The following is an 18,285-nucleotide window of genomic DNA, read 5'->3' as shown; positions in this document are numbered from 1 at the left end:
TACTGTAAAGGCTTATTTTGTTTCACATACCAACAGAAAAAAAACGTGCAACTACAGGAACAATTCCTATATTCAGAGTACTGAGCTGAATCTGTAGTGACCGGGGGACATTTTGTGTCCGCAGTAGGATGGACAGTCTGTAAAGCACTAGGAATAGCTTCATTGTGTTTAGTACCATGAGTCAGCACGAAAAGTATAAATAAGTAACAAGACCCTAAAGAATAAGACTGCTAGGATTTGAGCGGACACAAAGTTGAAGTGATCCCTATTCAGAGAACCAAGCTTCACCCTTGAGAGATATTCATGGACAGACCCATGATGCTCCCCCCCAACCTTGCTGTTCTACCTGTGAAGTTAGTTTTACAGTTAAGTGATGATGTTGTGTTACAGAATTACATACAACTCAGTGTTTCTACAGTTCCATTCTCAGGTTGAGACACCTTACCAGAGTGTCCATAAGGGGGTTTACCCCTCCCATCAGCTTGGCCATCTTGTACAAGTGTGGGTGAAGACAGCCTTTCAGCCCTGCTGGCGTGGCCCACAATAAGGTTTGCTCGTCATGAGCATTGCTCTTTAATGGTAAGGCCTGGCAATGTTGATCAATTACTCCCACTGCAAGTGAGATCCGAGGTTTGAGACCACCCAAGGAGCATCTTCGGGCACCCTCTCTGCTACTGTCTCATTGTCTGCTGGGAAGGGGGTGGCCACAGCAGTCCAGCCCAAATTTCCTGCCTCCTTCTTTTTCCGCAGCAGCCTGTTATCATTTTGCTCTCCGCCCCAGTGAGCAGCCTTCCTTTCCCAGACACCGGATCACTCTATAGGTCCAGCCTGCTCTGTCCAAGGATGCTTTTAGTATCTGGTTGGGAGTGGGAACATTCTTGTAGTGGAATGGGGAGCCATACCCAGACTGAACTGTGCCAAAGCTCCCCTGGTACAAAACCGTCACTCATCTTACAAAGGCAACTCCTTCATGTTGCTGTTGGAAAAATACAGATGGACAATTGACTCCATCTCATGCTGGGTATATACACACATACCTGTTGATGTTAGAAATAGTATCTCTTTGATCAGGGTGCCGAACAGTTTTACTGACACTTGCCTACAACTTTATCAGTTGGGATATAGACTGCCTGAATGTGCTGGAATCTCCCCCTCTTTTTTCCCAGGCCTAAAGAAATGTAACAATCCTTTTAATTGTAACATGTCAGACATAGCTTAGCTTGCAATGACTGAACAGGGTTTTTTTGTGAACACCGAAGAGCAAACACATCCAATACTTTTGTCGGACATAGTAAATGTGATTTAACTCTAGAGAAGATTCCTCTAATCCAGAATCACAGATTTAGGATCAGTGAAATTATGAGTATGTTTTGTATACTTTCAAATAGGCAACCACTAAGATAGAGCTGTCTTACTTGGAAAACTAGTGTTGGGACGAATGGGACGCTTGAAGTTCCTCACTGGAGCATCGTCCAAAGAATGTGAGCATCAGCAATGAGTTAAGACTGTGATTATTCACATACTCCTTGAAAGTAGCTTACCACTCTTGAAATGTTCTCTTGCCAAAGGCAACACTAAGGCTTATATTACAATTTCTGCGTGAAACAAATGTGCTAATACTGCACATGGTAATTTTCAAAGTCTGGTATCACTGTATTATTACAAGTTTTCAACATCGGAATGAGGAATAAACTTGGTAACATTGGAAATCAGTGTTTTACACTCATTTTCGAAGGGGTTTCTCTCACTTGAGGATTTTCCTCCAAGTAAATTTCATTTACTCTTCATAAGCAAATTGAGCCTAAGGAAAACAAAATCGCAAGGTGCGGGTTTTCCTGTGTAAATCGGAATCCTGGATCGTTCTTTAATATCCAAACTGGGCATTCTGTTTTCAATTGTATTTAAGGGGCACACACTTGCCAAGGTGGCAATCAGCCTTGATGATCAGAGGCTATGGTGTGACCACACAAGCACTAAACAAGGACAAAAATAATGAGTAACATGTTCAAGATACATTAAACCAATGTGGGTGACACATCTTAGAATTACTGGGAAAGAGTTTTGGAGTAAAATGCAGCATAAAATGGTAACAAATACAACACATATGAAACATTCACACCCTATAATCAGGTTGCCTTTGTCCTTTTTTAAAAATCATTGCAAAATGTGTTTGAAGTTTGTTCAAAATTTACTCACCACACATCAGATTGTACACTTCAATGTTGTCAAACGCTTCCACTTCTACTCCATCTTTGAAACTTGGCCCATGTGCTATAAAGATAGCCTGAAAGAGTACTGGTGTCACTTGGGTATTCTATGTTATACAATCAATTCAAACAATATGAAAATCTTCAGTGTTTCACTTTCACTAAAATAGCACACAGCTTCTTGAGATCTGCCTGTGCTCCTGTCCATAAGAACAAGGCAAACTTCACCTAGAGATGTCTGTGATTTAGTAATTTTCCCAAAAATGTATTCATGGTCCACATGGAATGGAAATATCGAAGTATTATTAGGGGCATGGAAGTATTGTGTGCATCTCATATTCACAGTAATGTGCACAGGAGTAATAGAGTACAACCACATTGTACTTATAAAGCAGAGAAAGTAAACTAAGAATAAATTACTTTCTTCCCTAAGCACCTCAGAAGTCCAGTTCTCAATCAATTGTTTTCACAGGCCTAAAAAGATATATCTACTATTCTTCTAATTCTTGCTTTTATGCTAACACAACCAGCATCAAGCACGTGAAGGACAAGAAAAACTAAAAAAAAACGAAATAGTCTCATAAAGGCACCAAGTCCTGATTTTTATTTTCAACTTTAAAACTCGCAATATCCATAAATTCCAAGATTAAAATCCATATAACATGATTGCATTAGAAAAATAATACTAAGGCCCGTATTTATACTTTTTGACACTAAAGTGCGCTAACGCAGTTTAGCGTCAAAAAACTTTTGCGCCGGCTAACGCCATTCTGAAGCGCCATGCGGGCGCCGTATTTATTGAATGGCGTTAGCCGGCGCAAGCAGACCGCCGCTGCTTGGTGTGCGTGGAAAAAAACCACGTACACCAGGCAGCGCCGGCGTAGGGAAAAATGGCGTTAGGGCGTCTTAAAAATGGCGCAAGTCAGGTTGACGCAAAAAAAAACGTCTTAACCCGATTTGCGCCATTTTAAACGACGCCCAGACGCCATTTACATGACTCCTGTCTTAGTAAAGACAGGAGTCATGCCCCCTTGCCCAATGGCCATGCCCAGGGGACTTCTGTCCCCTGGGCATGGTCATTGGGCATTGTGGCATGTAGGGGGGCAAAAATCAGGCCCCCCTATGCCAAAAAAAAATATAAAAAAATAAAAAATGTATACTTACCTGAACTTACCTGAATGTCCCTGGGATGGGTCCCTCCATCCTTGGTTGTCCTCCTGGGGTGGGCAAGGGTGGCAGGGGGGGGTCCCTGGGGGCATGGGAGGGCAGCTGTGGGCTCATTTTGAGCCCACAGGTCCCTTAACGCCTGCCCTGACCCAGGCGTTAAAAAGTGGCGCAAATGCGGGGTTTTCTGCCCCGCCAACTCCCGGGCGTGATTTTTGCCCGGGAGTATAAATACGACGCATTTGCGTCGCAGTCATTTTTTTGGACGGGAACGCCTACCTTGCATCTCATTAACGCAAGGAAGGCGTTCACGCTAAAAAATGACACTCTTTACTCATACTTTGGCGCTAGATGCATCTAGCGCCAAAGTATAAATATGGCGTTAGTTTTGCTCCGAATTTGCGTCGAAAAAAACGATGCTAATTCGGCGCAAACGGAGTATAAATATGCCCCTAAGATTGTGAACTACAACAGGTACATCAGTGTCTTTAAATAAATTGAACACTCAGGCCCTGATTTATACTTTTTGGTGCAAAACTGCACTAACGCAGTTTTGCACCAAAAACTTTAGCAACGGCTAGTACCAATTCTGTGCACCAGCTGAGCACCACATTTATAGAAAGGTGCAAGCTGATGCACAGGGTAGGCAAGTGTCAAAAAGAATGACGTTAGTCAGGTGGGGCTGGTATGTAGGAAGGGGGTTTTGCACCAAAAAATGACATTAGGCAGGTTATAGTCAAAAAGAAAATGACTCTAACCTGCCTAGAGTCATTTTCTGATGCAAAACCATCCATACCACATGACTCCGGTCTTAGAAAAGACAGGAGTCATGCCCACCACCCCAATAGCCAGCACAGGGGACCAGGGTCCTCTGAGCATGGCCATTGCACTCAGTTCCATGTAGAGGGGCCCATTTCAGGGCCCCAATGGCATTTAAAAAAAAAATACTTACCTGTACTTACCAATACTTACCTGAGATGGGGTCCCCCATCCTCCGCTGTCCCTCTGGTGTGGGTTGGGGTGTACCTGGGGCCGTGGGAGGGCACCTGTGGGCTTATTCCATGGTGTTCCACTATGGAAATAGGCCCACAGGTCCTCTAACGCCTGCCCTGACCCAGGAGTTAAAAAAATGGTGCAAAGCAAGCTTTGCACCATTTTTTTACCCCTCCTCGCGTGCGTGATTTTAGCACGGGGGTAAATGTGGCGCTAAGGCCATAGAGTGATTTTTTGCACGGGAACACCTACTTTGCATCTCATTGACTCAAAGTAGGTTTCCACATCCAAAAAATGTCTTTAACTCCCTAAATTATAAATATGGAGTTAGTTTTGCACCGAATTTGCGTTAAAAAAATGATGCAAATTCAGAGCAAAACAAGTATAAATATTCTCCTTAGAGTCGTATGCAGCTCAGATTCCTTTAATTTGCTAGAGAGAGCAGCTTCCAAGAATCAATCTTCCTCTCCCCCAAAACTCTACTAAATTTCCGCGCCTCGTCTAAAAAGGTCTTAGTATAGTTTCTTTCCTAGATTCATTTAATGTAAGCTTCGACTGTGGCAGAGACGCTTGTGTTTTCTTCTGACTCATGTTTCAAAAAAGCAAAATATGAAGAATTGGTTAAAAAAAAGAAATACAACAGTGTCAAAAGTGGGTTTCGGGGAAATTTCATAAGCCACATTTTTGGAAAGATGGCATCTTCATAGCGTTTTAAGGCAGCCCGATTTAAAACGAAAGTTATTAAGAATGTCAATAAATAACGAGGGGAATAATTCATTTTTAGTGTTTGGGAGAAAAGTATATGGAATTAGGAAGCCACCCCTTCCTAAAAAAATAGTTACCATCATGAACTTATAAAAGGATCATTTGTTTGTGTTCATCAAATTTATGACTACATAAATTTAAAAACAAATATTAACAAAAACATGACTGTATGATTGTGTTTTTGCTGTAGATTAAAAACAAAACATATTCCATATCTCCCAATAGGTATAGTTGTTCAGGGTAACTGCAGTCTAGCTTCTTTTGTTGCACTTTTAGAAGAGGCTTTTAGATTAGGCTACCAGTACATTACAAATGTAACTCTGTGTTTTCCAGTTAAACATCACAAACGGTCACACTGTGTTTTGCAAAGCAGGACCTATGTCCCTGTAGCATAAGTTGCTATTAAAAAACACAATAGATGTGAATTAAACTACATGCTAGAGTTTTAGAAGTGGTTGGGTCAATCTATTGCGCACTAACATTTCCGTCTGTTCTCTTTGCAGGGAAACTGCGCACAGACATCTGAGCTACTCAAGACGCAGCTCTGGTCATTTAGCGGACAAGTAGCGTTCAACTCTAAACAGAACACGTTTGGCCGGGACTAGTCAGTAGAATGCAGTCAAAGCACAGTTCAAAATTTCAGATCTCCAGAAAAAAAGACATCCGGGGCACAATAAACAGATAATTATTTCACATCATCCACCGTAGCACCATATTATGAAGATAAACAGGTATACTTAAATGTGGCATGCCCAGGTCACCTAGGCTCTATACATTACCACCTTGAATTACCAGTTCTTCTATTCATCATCCACGTTTTTCTTTTGGATTCATGTCATAAGTGGGCATCAATCAGCTTTAAAGATGCAATTTATTTTTTCCTATTTTGTCCACCGTACATTAGCCTGAGATTTAAGACTTGCCAACTACGATCCCGACTACTCCCCTGCTTCCAGGTACCTGAACAGGAAAGTCTTCTTCTGAAGAGAAGTTCCTTTTTAAACCTGCAGTTGTGTGTCTCACTTATTGTACTACAATAAAAAAAATCAGTACAGTCTAAGCCAGATACAAAGTAAAAATGAAATAATGTATGTGCTAGAATTTATATGTCTGCTGCTAAACTCAATGACTTCAAAACACTCCGTTAGAAAGAGTCAGGCTATATAGATTATGTCAACAACATTGTGGAGGAAGCCAACAATGCTAGATGGTATGGAAGTCAGCTTTACTGATAAAGGCTATTCTGCATCAAAGTCCTCAGAGTGAGAGAGCACGAGAGGCAAGAACGACGTTTCCACTTCCTTCTGTCCTTTGATCAGAATTATAAAAATTGTGTTAGTAATAAGGAGGGAGTTCCATTTTGGAGGGAAGAGTTTATTGAATTACCATCAAACTTAAAAGGTATGCCTTGATTCCCCAAAACCCAGGACCTCTGCCAGATAACTCTGGATTTCTGTTAAAAGAGGCCCTACATTTCAGCTCCTTTTCTGATTAAGAGGGCACAAATGAAGACAAGGTCACAATATTCAGAGTCTGCGGTTCACCTTTTGGGTGGATCTTCTACACAATCAAGCTATCTGCAACTTCTGTTGCATTTCCTGTTGGTAGCACCTGCTGAGATTGACCTGTTAGATATGCCCAATTTCTGGAAGACTCTTGCTCCTTTAATGATCATAGGTGCTTTGGCTTGGTATGTCACCTCTAAACTGAGCCCATCATTCCTTCAACTGTCAATTTCTAGTATCTATCAGTAATTAGAGCAGTGCGGGCCAAATTAGGTCTTGCATCCCCAATGAGCTGGGGAAGAACTGGAGCCTGATAATTCCTTTCCTCTTTATTATTGATTTTATGCCTATCAAACTTTAACTTATAACTGCTGACACAGAAACAAAAGTGAAGCCACTAGGTGTAAAGGCTGAGATGTGTCTTACAAGGCCAGCCATCAACAACTTTTTGGATACGCATGCAACCGGAGGTAGGGTATTGATCAGGTTCCTGAGCATCCAGTGAGATCTGTTCAAAAAGTATCCAAGTGACTATGCACGAATACACTTAGAAATGTCAATGCCGACAGATAAATTAAATATGATGGAAATAGTTCTTACTAGTCACAATAAAGTAGGGGTGCCAGTTCCTTGGAAAACAAAGGGAGAAGAGAGAAAGCAAAGAAAAAAATGGCAAGTGGGGATGGATTTCACCACATTAGAACTGTGACAAGGTAGACAGAAGAAGAGGTGATAAAGAATGATATGACATATCATAATCCAAAGAAATATATTTGATAATAATAATAGGACATTTGCTACTAATGGCTGTTACCAACACATTCCTCAAAATACGTACTTCTTAGACATCAATGCCACTGCTAAAGTTCTACTGTCTTGGACATCCCTGTGCAAGATACCTCTGGTGTTTCACTTAAAAAGTTTGAAAGTAAAAATGGCAAGACATTCTGTAGTAGCATTTCATTTATAAATATATTTTATTGTCCCAACAGCTCTTTAATTACATTGATGATTGTCCCAGTTTCACAGAGGACAGAAAGTGCATCCACTTTCTCAAGTGTTGTCTAGTTTCCAGAAACTAAAGATTTAGAATATGTAAGGGTAATCCACTGCAAGTGAACCCTCAATTGTATTTCGCAATACATTTACTACAGAAATGTCATGTGTACCAAATTTCCCGGGCAAAACCTTTAAGGACATAAATATCAAGAAGGTATGTGTATTCAGGTGAGTATAGCTATAGAGCCTTGTTTACAGCTTGGCAGATGGGGAGCTCCATCAAAATGTGACAGGTATCCTGCCCACCATATTAAAAGAGCCATTAAATATAACACCCCTCCTTCAGATGCACTCATTTGGTGGCTGTTGGGTAGCCCCTTAGCTGGGCCTTCATGTGAGCGCATGAGGAAGAGAGAGGGTCATGAGGCATCACAATCAGCCTTTACAATTTCCCACCAGGGTGTCTCAACTCAGGTGGCAAGGCTAAGGCCAGGGAAGACAAGGGAAATTGCCAGTTTGTGCCTGTACCATGTGACCCCACCCCTACACTGGAATTGTCCTTTTGGGTTCAGGACTACCTCCCTCATTTTCAAGTGCAACATCTATATCTTAACAGGGCCTTAATTCAGGTCTGATTGTTTGCAAAGTATAACAGTGTAATTCCTGGTACTCTGGTACCAGTAACACTCACAGGTCCATTTAGACTCTGACCTTCTTAGTGCTGTGTTCTATTTTGCACAAAGATAACAAATGTTTTTTCTTGATGAAGTCTCTTAAAACCCCTACCTTTCTCCCTTTGCAGCTTCCATTATCTCTCTCTTTATTCTCCACTTTCCACCCCGCCTTCCTCTTTCATCCTGCTATATCACCTCAGCCCCCTCCATATTCTTGCTTTGCCACCCTTTGTTTGCCCTGCTTTTTCTGCTTGCAGCCTCTGTTTCCCCTTTGTTTTAATCCATGGTGTCTTTGCCGACTATATTCTCCAGTCACTGGCCCATGCTGATTATATTTTAGGCAAATAGCTATGTGCTCTTTAGACTATATTCAAATTGCACTTCTACAGCTGCATACCAGCATTATGGCAACAAACTGTTCTTGTGTTACTTATAAATGTTTGTGAATTTTGTGCAATTCCACCCGCTGTTAACCAAACTTTAAGGGTGCTAGTTTTTCCACCTCCCCTCTCTCCCTCTCCAATCCCCTTCCTACCAACTCTCCCAGACACACCTTATGGATTAGAAAGCTGAGCTCACCCTTCTTCTGGATGCACCCATTTGGTGGTTGATCTGCAACCATTTGGTTGGTTCTGAAGCAGGGCCAGACTAGGAACCCAAAGCAAGCCTGGCAAATTTTGTCAGACCAGTCCCAAAGGCTACACAGTGAGTGAGCCTGACCACTACAATAGGACACGGGGGCAACCCCACAAGAAACTTTGAAAAAAAATTCAAAAACGGTGCATTCTACAACAAAATGTTCATTATATATTCAATTGTATTAATTTTTACAGCACTGTAAATGATGACCTTACAAAGCACCAGGATACAGCATTCTTTATGGGGGCTTTTCAATTACTTCCTCATCATCAGCCTCTAACAGTGCCTTTCATTTCTCCATAGCCCCTCTCTCACATGTATTTCTTTTGTTTTAGAGTACCTCACTTACCAGAATAGTGCTTGGTCTGAGGAAGCATAAATTCAGGATTCCAAACGTAACACGGTGGTTAAGGCTAACTTTATTAATAATTTATTTCTAACCAAGCAAACCCTTTTTTAGCAAAATTAGGCTAATCAAAGACTTGGAAAAAACATAACCTGCATAGTACACGTTCTTTGCAGCAGGCATATTAACCCTCTGCGCTACCTAGATGAGGTAAAACTGCCTACAAATATCTGATTCCTCACCAGAGTTATTTTGCCACTTTTATTGCTGCCTGAAAACTGTTGGATATACAAGAACATGTGCAGTGATTTTAAAACTGATGCACTGCTACAAAATAGGCTACCCAGTAACAAAAGAAGCCCCCACCCTTCCAGTTTCCCGGGCAAACACCTGATGCCCGGTATGGCCAGTCTAGCCTTGGTCTGAAGGTTAGCCTAAAAGTCTAAGAGAGGGTTGAGTTACCTCACCACCAGCCTTTACAATTTCTTGCCCCAGGGTGTCTCATCCAAGGCATAGAGGCCAAGGGCAGAGATAAAGCATGGGCAGTTGCTTGTTTGTGCCTGTTTGGACGTGAAGGTCTGAGGCCCAGAAATGCTACCCATTCAACAGTATAAAAAGCACTCACTAGGAAACAGCCATAAACACATCCACGCACACAAAACACATCATAAAAACTCACCTTTCTCTCTCTCTCTCCAACAAGGTCACTCTACCCACCACTCACCGACCAAACACTTTACAATCATATCATACACTCTTGCATACCGTTCTATCCCTACAGGCATATACTGCTAGAAAAACCACAACTCTGTACTTCTACACAGTCTAAACAGATTTTGCCAATATGCTAATAACCCACAGTGCATATATCTTCAATCTCAGACACACCCACTCTTTCCAACTAAAATCTTTCCACTACCCTCTGACTACTTTTAATATTGCCCTTGACACTGCTCTCAACCCTTTCTTTAACCCTTTATCATATCACTTTCCCATACAACCCTCCTCTTTTTGTAACAGACAACCAATCACAACACTCTCTCAAACATCTCTCCCACCAGTAACGCTAAATCTTCCCTTTACTCAGCATACATCCATTGCTTCAAGCCCCTGTTTACCCACTCTCCTTCATCATCTACAACTCCCCATTTTTTGAAATTACAATCATACACCTGAAGCAATTACCAAAATATCAGATGATTCCGCTTCACCAAAAGAAGAACAAATACACATACAAAATGAATCTGAACAAAATCTCACACCTTCAAAAACACTCAAGCATCTCATCCCAAAGTTCCTACACGCAACCACTCTGCTCTGTATACCAACATAAATAACCCTCAATAAAGCCAATTTTTACCTCACACTTTCCAATCAACAGACACCAACAGCTCAATCAACAAACATACGACACTCACTCACACTTCTATCATCCATTGCAGAATTCAGAACCATAAAATATGACCCTCAAGCGCTGTCACCACATATCAGCCGTATGCCTTCTACCTTCATAATACATAACACAAAGCAACTCCACAACACGCTTCATAACTTCATATCTACTTGACTATCACACAACAAACCTTCAACTCCACAGCCAATTGCCTCAAATTCAACCAGTTTCACCCACACATACAGGGCGTAAAAATGTCTTGTAAGCCTTTTGGAGAAAGAAAATGATAAAAATAACACTTTCTCTGTTCTGCGACTGGTTACACCATCACTAATCGCAAACCACCTGCATCGTATAAGGGCAATTCTCACTCTGCTGCAGCACACACTCATACCACCTCCAAAAACATTGTTTAAACTGCTAACTGTTAAATACTAGTTCAGTTTAAAACAAAGTGCCACACATTCATCTAATGACAGACACACAAACTAACTTAATTTCCATAACTGGATCATGGCTGGGGCAATTCCATCAGGCTACCAAACTGTGACACAAATTTAGAAAGGAAAAAGAAGAGCAGGCTTACCAGTCATATATAAGTTAGCTGCACATCTCACCAAAGCTGAGGGTGTTTCTTTACACAGTTCTGAGGCCCTCCTTGTCAGTTGCAACCCCACCTAAAAGTCTTCATCTAACTTACTTTTTATTTTCAGACCACCACCTAGCAATGGAACAGTGTCAGACACATTACTAAACAGAGTCTCTAACCTTCTTGCAATATATTCAAAACTATGCAACTTCGGTCAATTGAACATAATGTATTACAATTCTAATATGCCACTCCCGGAACTATCCTCACTGGCCAAGACACATACCACCTATAACAACTCACTCCCAATCCCACACACATCACAGGGCAGACCTCAGATGTAATTTTCACAAAACCAGACCTAGTCATTTTCCAAAGGATTACTCAGGTTACATGGTCAGACCACACCCTGCTTGTCTTCCAAAACAAGACATCATAACTTACTCCAGCTAAACTCATTGTAGGAAACTGGGTTTTCGATTGAGGGTGTGAAGACACTTCTCATGCAACAACCATACTCCTTAATTAAACTTAATCATGCTAATGGTCTATAGAATGGCTCACATTTAACAAATATAAGTAGATTACAGCATTCACAATTCTGATGCTAGACTACTTCTACATGTAAAGCCACAAGCAGACATCTCCACTGCCCTGAGGGTCCTACAATTACAACTATTTGCCAAAAGACTCTCCTTGTGTATCACCCATTAAACAGCATATGGCAAACAACCACTTTTCAGCAGGATGAAAATCACCAAGCAGACACAACAAAGGAACATGTGCTCTAGAATGGCACTGCACCTAAAGGTTCCATCAGACTTGGGGAAAAAAACATGGATGGAGCATCTTTTCTGTTCAGACAGTCAAACTATGGAATGTTTACCCCCAATCATAAGATCCACTGATAGCCATCCCAGCTTCAGAAGATTAGTCAAGAGCTGACTATAGTCACAACAGTGTACCACAACAGTATGTACAAGACAATAAAACCTCTGCAGTATTGTGTGTGCATATGGATATATGTGTGTGTATAGATATATATGCAATATGCATACATCCTTCCACAATCATATATACTTTTCTATGGAGACATCATTATGGGGATGTACGTATTTGGAGATTTATGGGTCTATAATGTGCATATAAACGACACTGTTATCTATATGTATATGTGAACACAAGCATATATGTGTATGTATGTTTTTACTTCTAGATTTATTTATTAAAAATACTAATTAGTTATTAGAAAAAAAACATTTATAACAAGACATATATGTTTATGTATTGCATCTATCAGTATGTCATTGAATTTAGAAAATATATCTGTAGGTGTGTGCGTGCATATAGATTTCTGTTCCTTCTAGGATAATACATATACATTAGAGTATGTCAATATAATAAGTGGGAAAATGCCCATAATATAAGTATATAGCAATATATTTTGATTTTAAAAAATAATGTGCATGTATACAGTCTATGTATACCCACAACATAGATAGGCATGTGTCAACATGTAACTGTTCTTCCATGCATGTACATATGTATGCAGACATATAGGGGGTCATTACGAGTCCAGCGGCCCCAGGACTGCCATGTCTTCCCAACTGAATACAGCCAATCCACCACCGGCACCGCCACTGCAGTCAACTTGTCATAGATGGCGGAGAGCATGTTCCCGCCGGACAGATTATAAGGTTGCACACCGCCAAGGTTTCTGACGCGGTCACCCCACCATGGAAACCCTGAAGGAAACCAACTCGATAAAAGAAGACACTCACCTTCTGGAAGCCATACCCGTCTGGAGCTGCCATGGAACCTGAACTGAACATTCTCCCACTGCTCCTGCTCGCAGAAAGACTCTGGAACCAGTGATGGTGACGACGAGGCCAACCGTAAGTACACACACTTACCTGTCACTGTTGTAATTTGTGAATGTACCTAGGTACACCCAACATACACATCAGGGATGGGAGGACGACACACACGCGTACTCTCAAACTGGTATGCACATTCACACACAGCCACATACACACATACTACACACATCACAGCCAACACACACTACCAAAACACACACCCACCTGCAGACACACAGCACCGGCACAGTCGAAAACAACAATACACAACACTAGCAATTCACACAACTACACCACAACCGCAACACCCCAAACGTATTGTTAAGCAACCACAATTCACATCTCCAGCTGACATTACATAAATACAACACGTAACAACACCTGACAATCAATACACACAATCATACAACCATACAACGAGGCATATGTGATACCATGCAAACACACCACACAACGCTTCTGATATACAAATCACCACACATACATACTCACACAGTACAACCACACAAGGGCACACAACACCATGAAGAACACATCAACACAAACAATACACACCACATCATCATACATGCATGTCCCAAACACAAACATGTCTACAAACAATACACAGTCATTACTACGAGACAAATGGCAAGGCCACACCTACATATGCTGCCTAGACACAACTGGTAGCACAACCAACACACAGAAAAAAGTTACTCACATGCAAACCAAAGCAGGCAAGACCAAAACAGCCATGTTGAAAGAAAGGCAGGACAAATATGTGACCATGGGGCCAACAACTGATTGGCCCAGATATATTAGAATAATAAAAATGCTAATAAATATGTAACTATGTACAAATTAAAAGGCCATAGGCCAGTCCATACAACAATGTGCACAATGCACATATGGCACTTCAGTGTGCCCCTTCACGACTCCTGACTCCTACATGACCCCCACAGGGTAGGGGTTTCAAGGGAGCAGGCAGGCACCTCAGGGAAGAGGGGTGTGGCAGAGGTGGGGTTTGGGCTTTGGTTTGGGAGGGGGCTCTTTGGGCTTGGGCTTAGAAGGAGGGGCTTAGGGTAAGGTTTAGGGGAGGGCTTGGAACACTTGGGGTGGTCAACTTCTTGGCAGGCGGAAGGGCATGGGTACTAGCAGGGGGCACAGGGGAGGACTTGGAGGTGGAAGGGGTGAACTTGGGGAGGGACACAGTGTGTTTGGGGGTATCATGGGGTGAGGGAAGAGTAGAGAAGAGGGGAAACTCTGAGAGGAACACCATTTTGGATACAAGGGGATGGTCATGGCAAAAGGGATTGAGAGTGGAGGGGAAGGGATTGGTTTTAGGAGGTGTCTTGGTGGATTTCTTGGGTGCATGTTGGTGGGACAAATGTTTGTGGGTGCTGGGTGTCTGTTGGGTGGGTGAGTGTGGACATTAATTTGTCTTGGGATGGGCAAAGTAGGTGCTGGGATATGCCATGGTGGATGGGTGACTCTCTGTTGGTGTGGTGTGGAAGATATGCTCCATGTGGGTGTGTTGGTGGCTGTGGTGTCTGCGGATGTGGTGACTAGGATGGATGTCTGCAGGTCTGCTATTGTGGTGACTGAGGGAAGGATTGGAGTGGTGGCTTGATCGGAGAATGTTGGTGTAGTGTCTTCAGGTGTGTCCGGTGTAGTGCCTGTGAAGGAGGGGGATGGTGGGGAAGTCTTTGCAGGTAGTGGATGGTGGTGTGTCTCCAGGTGGGTGTTGTTTATGTCCATGCCAGTGGTGGGTCTTGTGATGCTTGTGTCTGTCAGCTGTAGCCTTGGATGTTGAAGTGGGTGCATGCTTGTCTGTCTGTGTGCTGTGGCGGGCGGGGAAGAGGGGTGTAGGATTGGGAAGAGGTAGGTGGAGGGGGCTCGGAAGACAAAGGGTGACTGGTGCTATCTGTATGGTGGCCAGGGCCTAAAAGGATCTCTGAAGACCAGCCATTGTACAGAGAATGCTCTCCAAGAATGCATTACTCTGTTGCACCTGAGTTGCTAGACCCTGGATGTCATTCATGATGGTCGTCTGACCCACAGAGATCGAACTCAGGAGGTCAATAGTCTCCCAACTGAGGGCAGGAAGGCTGACTGGGGCAGGGTCAGAGGTGCCTGCGGCAAAGGAGATGCCCACCCTCCTCGGTGACCGGGCACAGACAACTGGGAGGGGAGCAATAGGGTTGGCAGTGGTAGTAAGGGAGGTGACGGACACAGATGGTGTTGGGGTGGTCCCAGAAGGGTCCCTACCACCAGGGAGTGTCCACTGGAGAAGGGTTTTGAATATGAAGTTGAAGATCCAGTCTCCCCCGTGGTAATCCCCTTGCCTTTCGTGCCACTGGGTCCCTCGCTGTTGCTGCTGATGCATACAAATAGAGAGAGAGAAAGGAAGAGATAGAGAGAGAGAGAGAGAGAGAGAGAGAGAGAGAGAGAGAGAGAGAGAGAGAGAGGAAGAGGGAGAGGGAGAGAGAGGGTTAACATAATCCTTACATACACACATTTAAACATGCACATCTCTAGGTAAACATCTACTGGCTAGGCAATCTCTGTTGGCATTACACATATCCTACATCATGTCACAACCTGTCACTACTAGCCACTGATGTATGGCAAGCCTCACATCCACATCCAAATCCAAAAACTATAACATGACTGGAGTAATCCACATGATCACAAGCAAAGTCATGTCTGCATGCACATCATACCCTGCCTGAAGTACAAATGACTACTTGATTCCTGAACAGATCTCTCCATACTCCTACCACAGATTGGAAGCGCAGGCGACCAAACTATACACATCAGAGTTGTCCTGAAACAACACATGTTTAGTCCATGTCCACCTGTAATGTCCCTTGCTAGTGAAGATTACTCCACTCACAGACCACACAGCACTTGCCGGTCACATTATATGGCTGACCTAACACACTGTACATAAATGCCAGTATGGATCCATCAACTGATGTAGCCACTATAAGTTGATCTCCCATACAGGTCACATCTTGGGTACAGCCATGTGATTAGTTTGACCCTATCACAGAGGAAGATCTGCAGACACCCATCACATATACACCACAACAAATCATACATCAATGTGAATCTACTATGGCCTACATAGCACACATGATACATCCTCAAACAATCACTGAGGGCAGTGGCAACACTAATTAACTTCAGGTAACCACATATTACATCTTAGGATACCTACCATTCCACCAGACATGCAGTTACAGTAGTTGTACTTCACAATATCAGCAAACCTACAACACTCACACCATTCCTGACTTGTGATTACCTGGACCTAAGTGTAGACAACACACGTCAGACGGAAATGACGTACGCATTATGCACACATGAACCTATACGACTGCCATTGCACTGACAACATATCCCACTACCACATAGGAAAGTTACAGGAATGATGATACAACATAAAGATCATATCACCATTTCATAAGTCAGAGAAAATTTATCCTGTCAAAATTACTCAGCTAGGTCAGGGTTAGCAGTCATTGTCCCACTTCTTCAGATGTGGCCCCAATTAACCATTGAGACATGATGTAGGCTGCTACTGAGCTATGTTGCACTGTACTTTGGAGGGCATTGGCACACATGCCACTGCTATAGCACATTGTCAAAGTCGAAATCTGCCTAGCCACTTACCTCCTCTAGAAAAAACTCTTTGGGTCAAGCAAATGCAAATGCATTATGACTCCAAATATACCAAATCAGATACCCTAATCATATTAGCCTACTGTTGTTACCTTCACATAACCCATACACTGAAGATGAACTGACAATGGGGATACCACTACTAAGCCATAAGTACAGTACTATACAGGCCATATTTGATGTGTAAATGAGATGACTGACTCATATGGAGGCTATACCTGTACCAGTAATAGATGTCCATAGTCCCTGGACCAAAAGATGAGAGTCAGACAGTTGCAAATGCATGTGATCAATACATATGGAATTGACAGACACCTTAGAGACTCTCATGCTCATATTCTGATGGATGGACCAGGTCATACTCAATGAGTAGGGTAGTACACAAGCTCACATTCAGAGAAAAGGCAGGATGGAGTAACACATGTGGCATTGTCATTTGACCATCTCCACATGCAGACATGGAGATGTCTTGATACAGGTGATGTAATGTACTGATAGCAAACCATGAAGCCACATCTATTACTCAGGCAAGGTGGGAACTACACATGTCCACTAGGCTACATACATGTTGCACTTACTACATTGTCACAGAAGCTACAGTTGGGCAGCAAACATCATCCAATCAGAGCCAAGTATCTGACCTGGATACAGTCAGTACGCATCTCTTTGCGGCTGCTGTGCTGCCCTCAAATGCCCATCCACCTCTGGGTAGGCCATCGCCAAATGCAGCCCATTAGGAGGGGTCAGGGTCCGACAAGCACACCTCCCTTGTAGGGAGGATATCCTTAGCTGGGCCTCCACGGTCTCCCAGGCCCAGCATCTCAGGTCCTCCCACCGCTTGCGACAATGGGTGATCTACCGGCACTTGCTTGACAATGGCACACCAGATCCCTTACTTCTGATGGGCGTTCACCTGCATGGATGACACAGACAAAAGGAGAAAGTCATGTACACATGCACCATACCAACAGGAGTGGACACTACACATCTGTCACATCAAGTGCCCACACATTCCCATCCTCTTTGCTCACACGCCTTCACTATATGGCCTCTGCATGCATATACTCCCTCACCACTACACATACCCGAATCAACATCACATGCAACCCCTATCACACATGGCTGGTCCATTGGACTCATCTGCTCCTCTGGTGCCCCATATAGCTGTTGATACAGGGGTAGGACCTCCTCCACCAGCTTTTCAAGTTCTTCCAGGGGGAAAGTAGAGGCACTATCACCTGCAGGATATGGCATGATGGCTCCCAGAGGCAGTACACAGCTGCTCATGTCGTGGAGGTCTTGCTACAACAGTATCAAGGGTCAAGTGAGCAAGGCTGCAGAAAATGGCAGTCACAGCCACCACGTACAGAACCATCACCACCTGCGGTCATCGCCATTGACCCAAGTCCTCCACAGGCAGCAATGTTAACCAATGACGAGTTACACTGTGGTTGCGACCGCCTACCACCATTCCGCCAGCTGA

General features: G+C 43.1%; 1 protein-coding gene across 2 annotated transcripts in view; it reads right to left on the bottom strand.

Annotated features, from left to right (window-relative positions):
* ENPP3 (ectonucleotide pyrophosphatase/phosphodiesterase 3) overlaps positions 1 to 18,285 on the bottom strand; it is a 709,815-nt gene that overhangs the window by 234,321 nt on the left and 457,209 nt on the right. For both annotated transcript variants that reach the window (XM_069235161.1, XM_069235162.1), the window contains exon 18: positions 2,197 to 2,284. In XM_069235161.1, the coding sequence (XP_069091262.1) occupies positions 2,197 to 2,284 (88 nt within the window). The remainder of the gene's footprint in view (positions 1 to 2,196; positions 2,285 to 18,285) is intronic.

This window comes from Pleurodeles waltl, chromosome 5 (assembly GCF_031143425.1).
Source record: "Pleurodeles waltl isolate 20211129_DDA chromosome 5, aPleWal1.hap1.20221129, whole genome shotgun sequence".
In the NCBI taxonomy this organism is placed as follows: Eukaryota; Metazoa; Chordata; class Amphibia; order Caudata; family Salamandridae; genus Pleurodeles; species Pleurodeles waltl.
The sequence above is the reverse complement of the archived record's forward strand: the minus strand, read 5'-3'. Positions and strand labels throughout refer to the sequence as shown.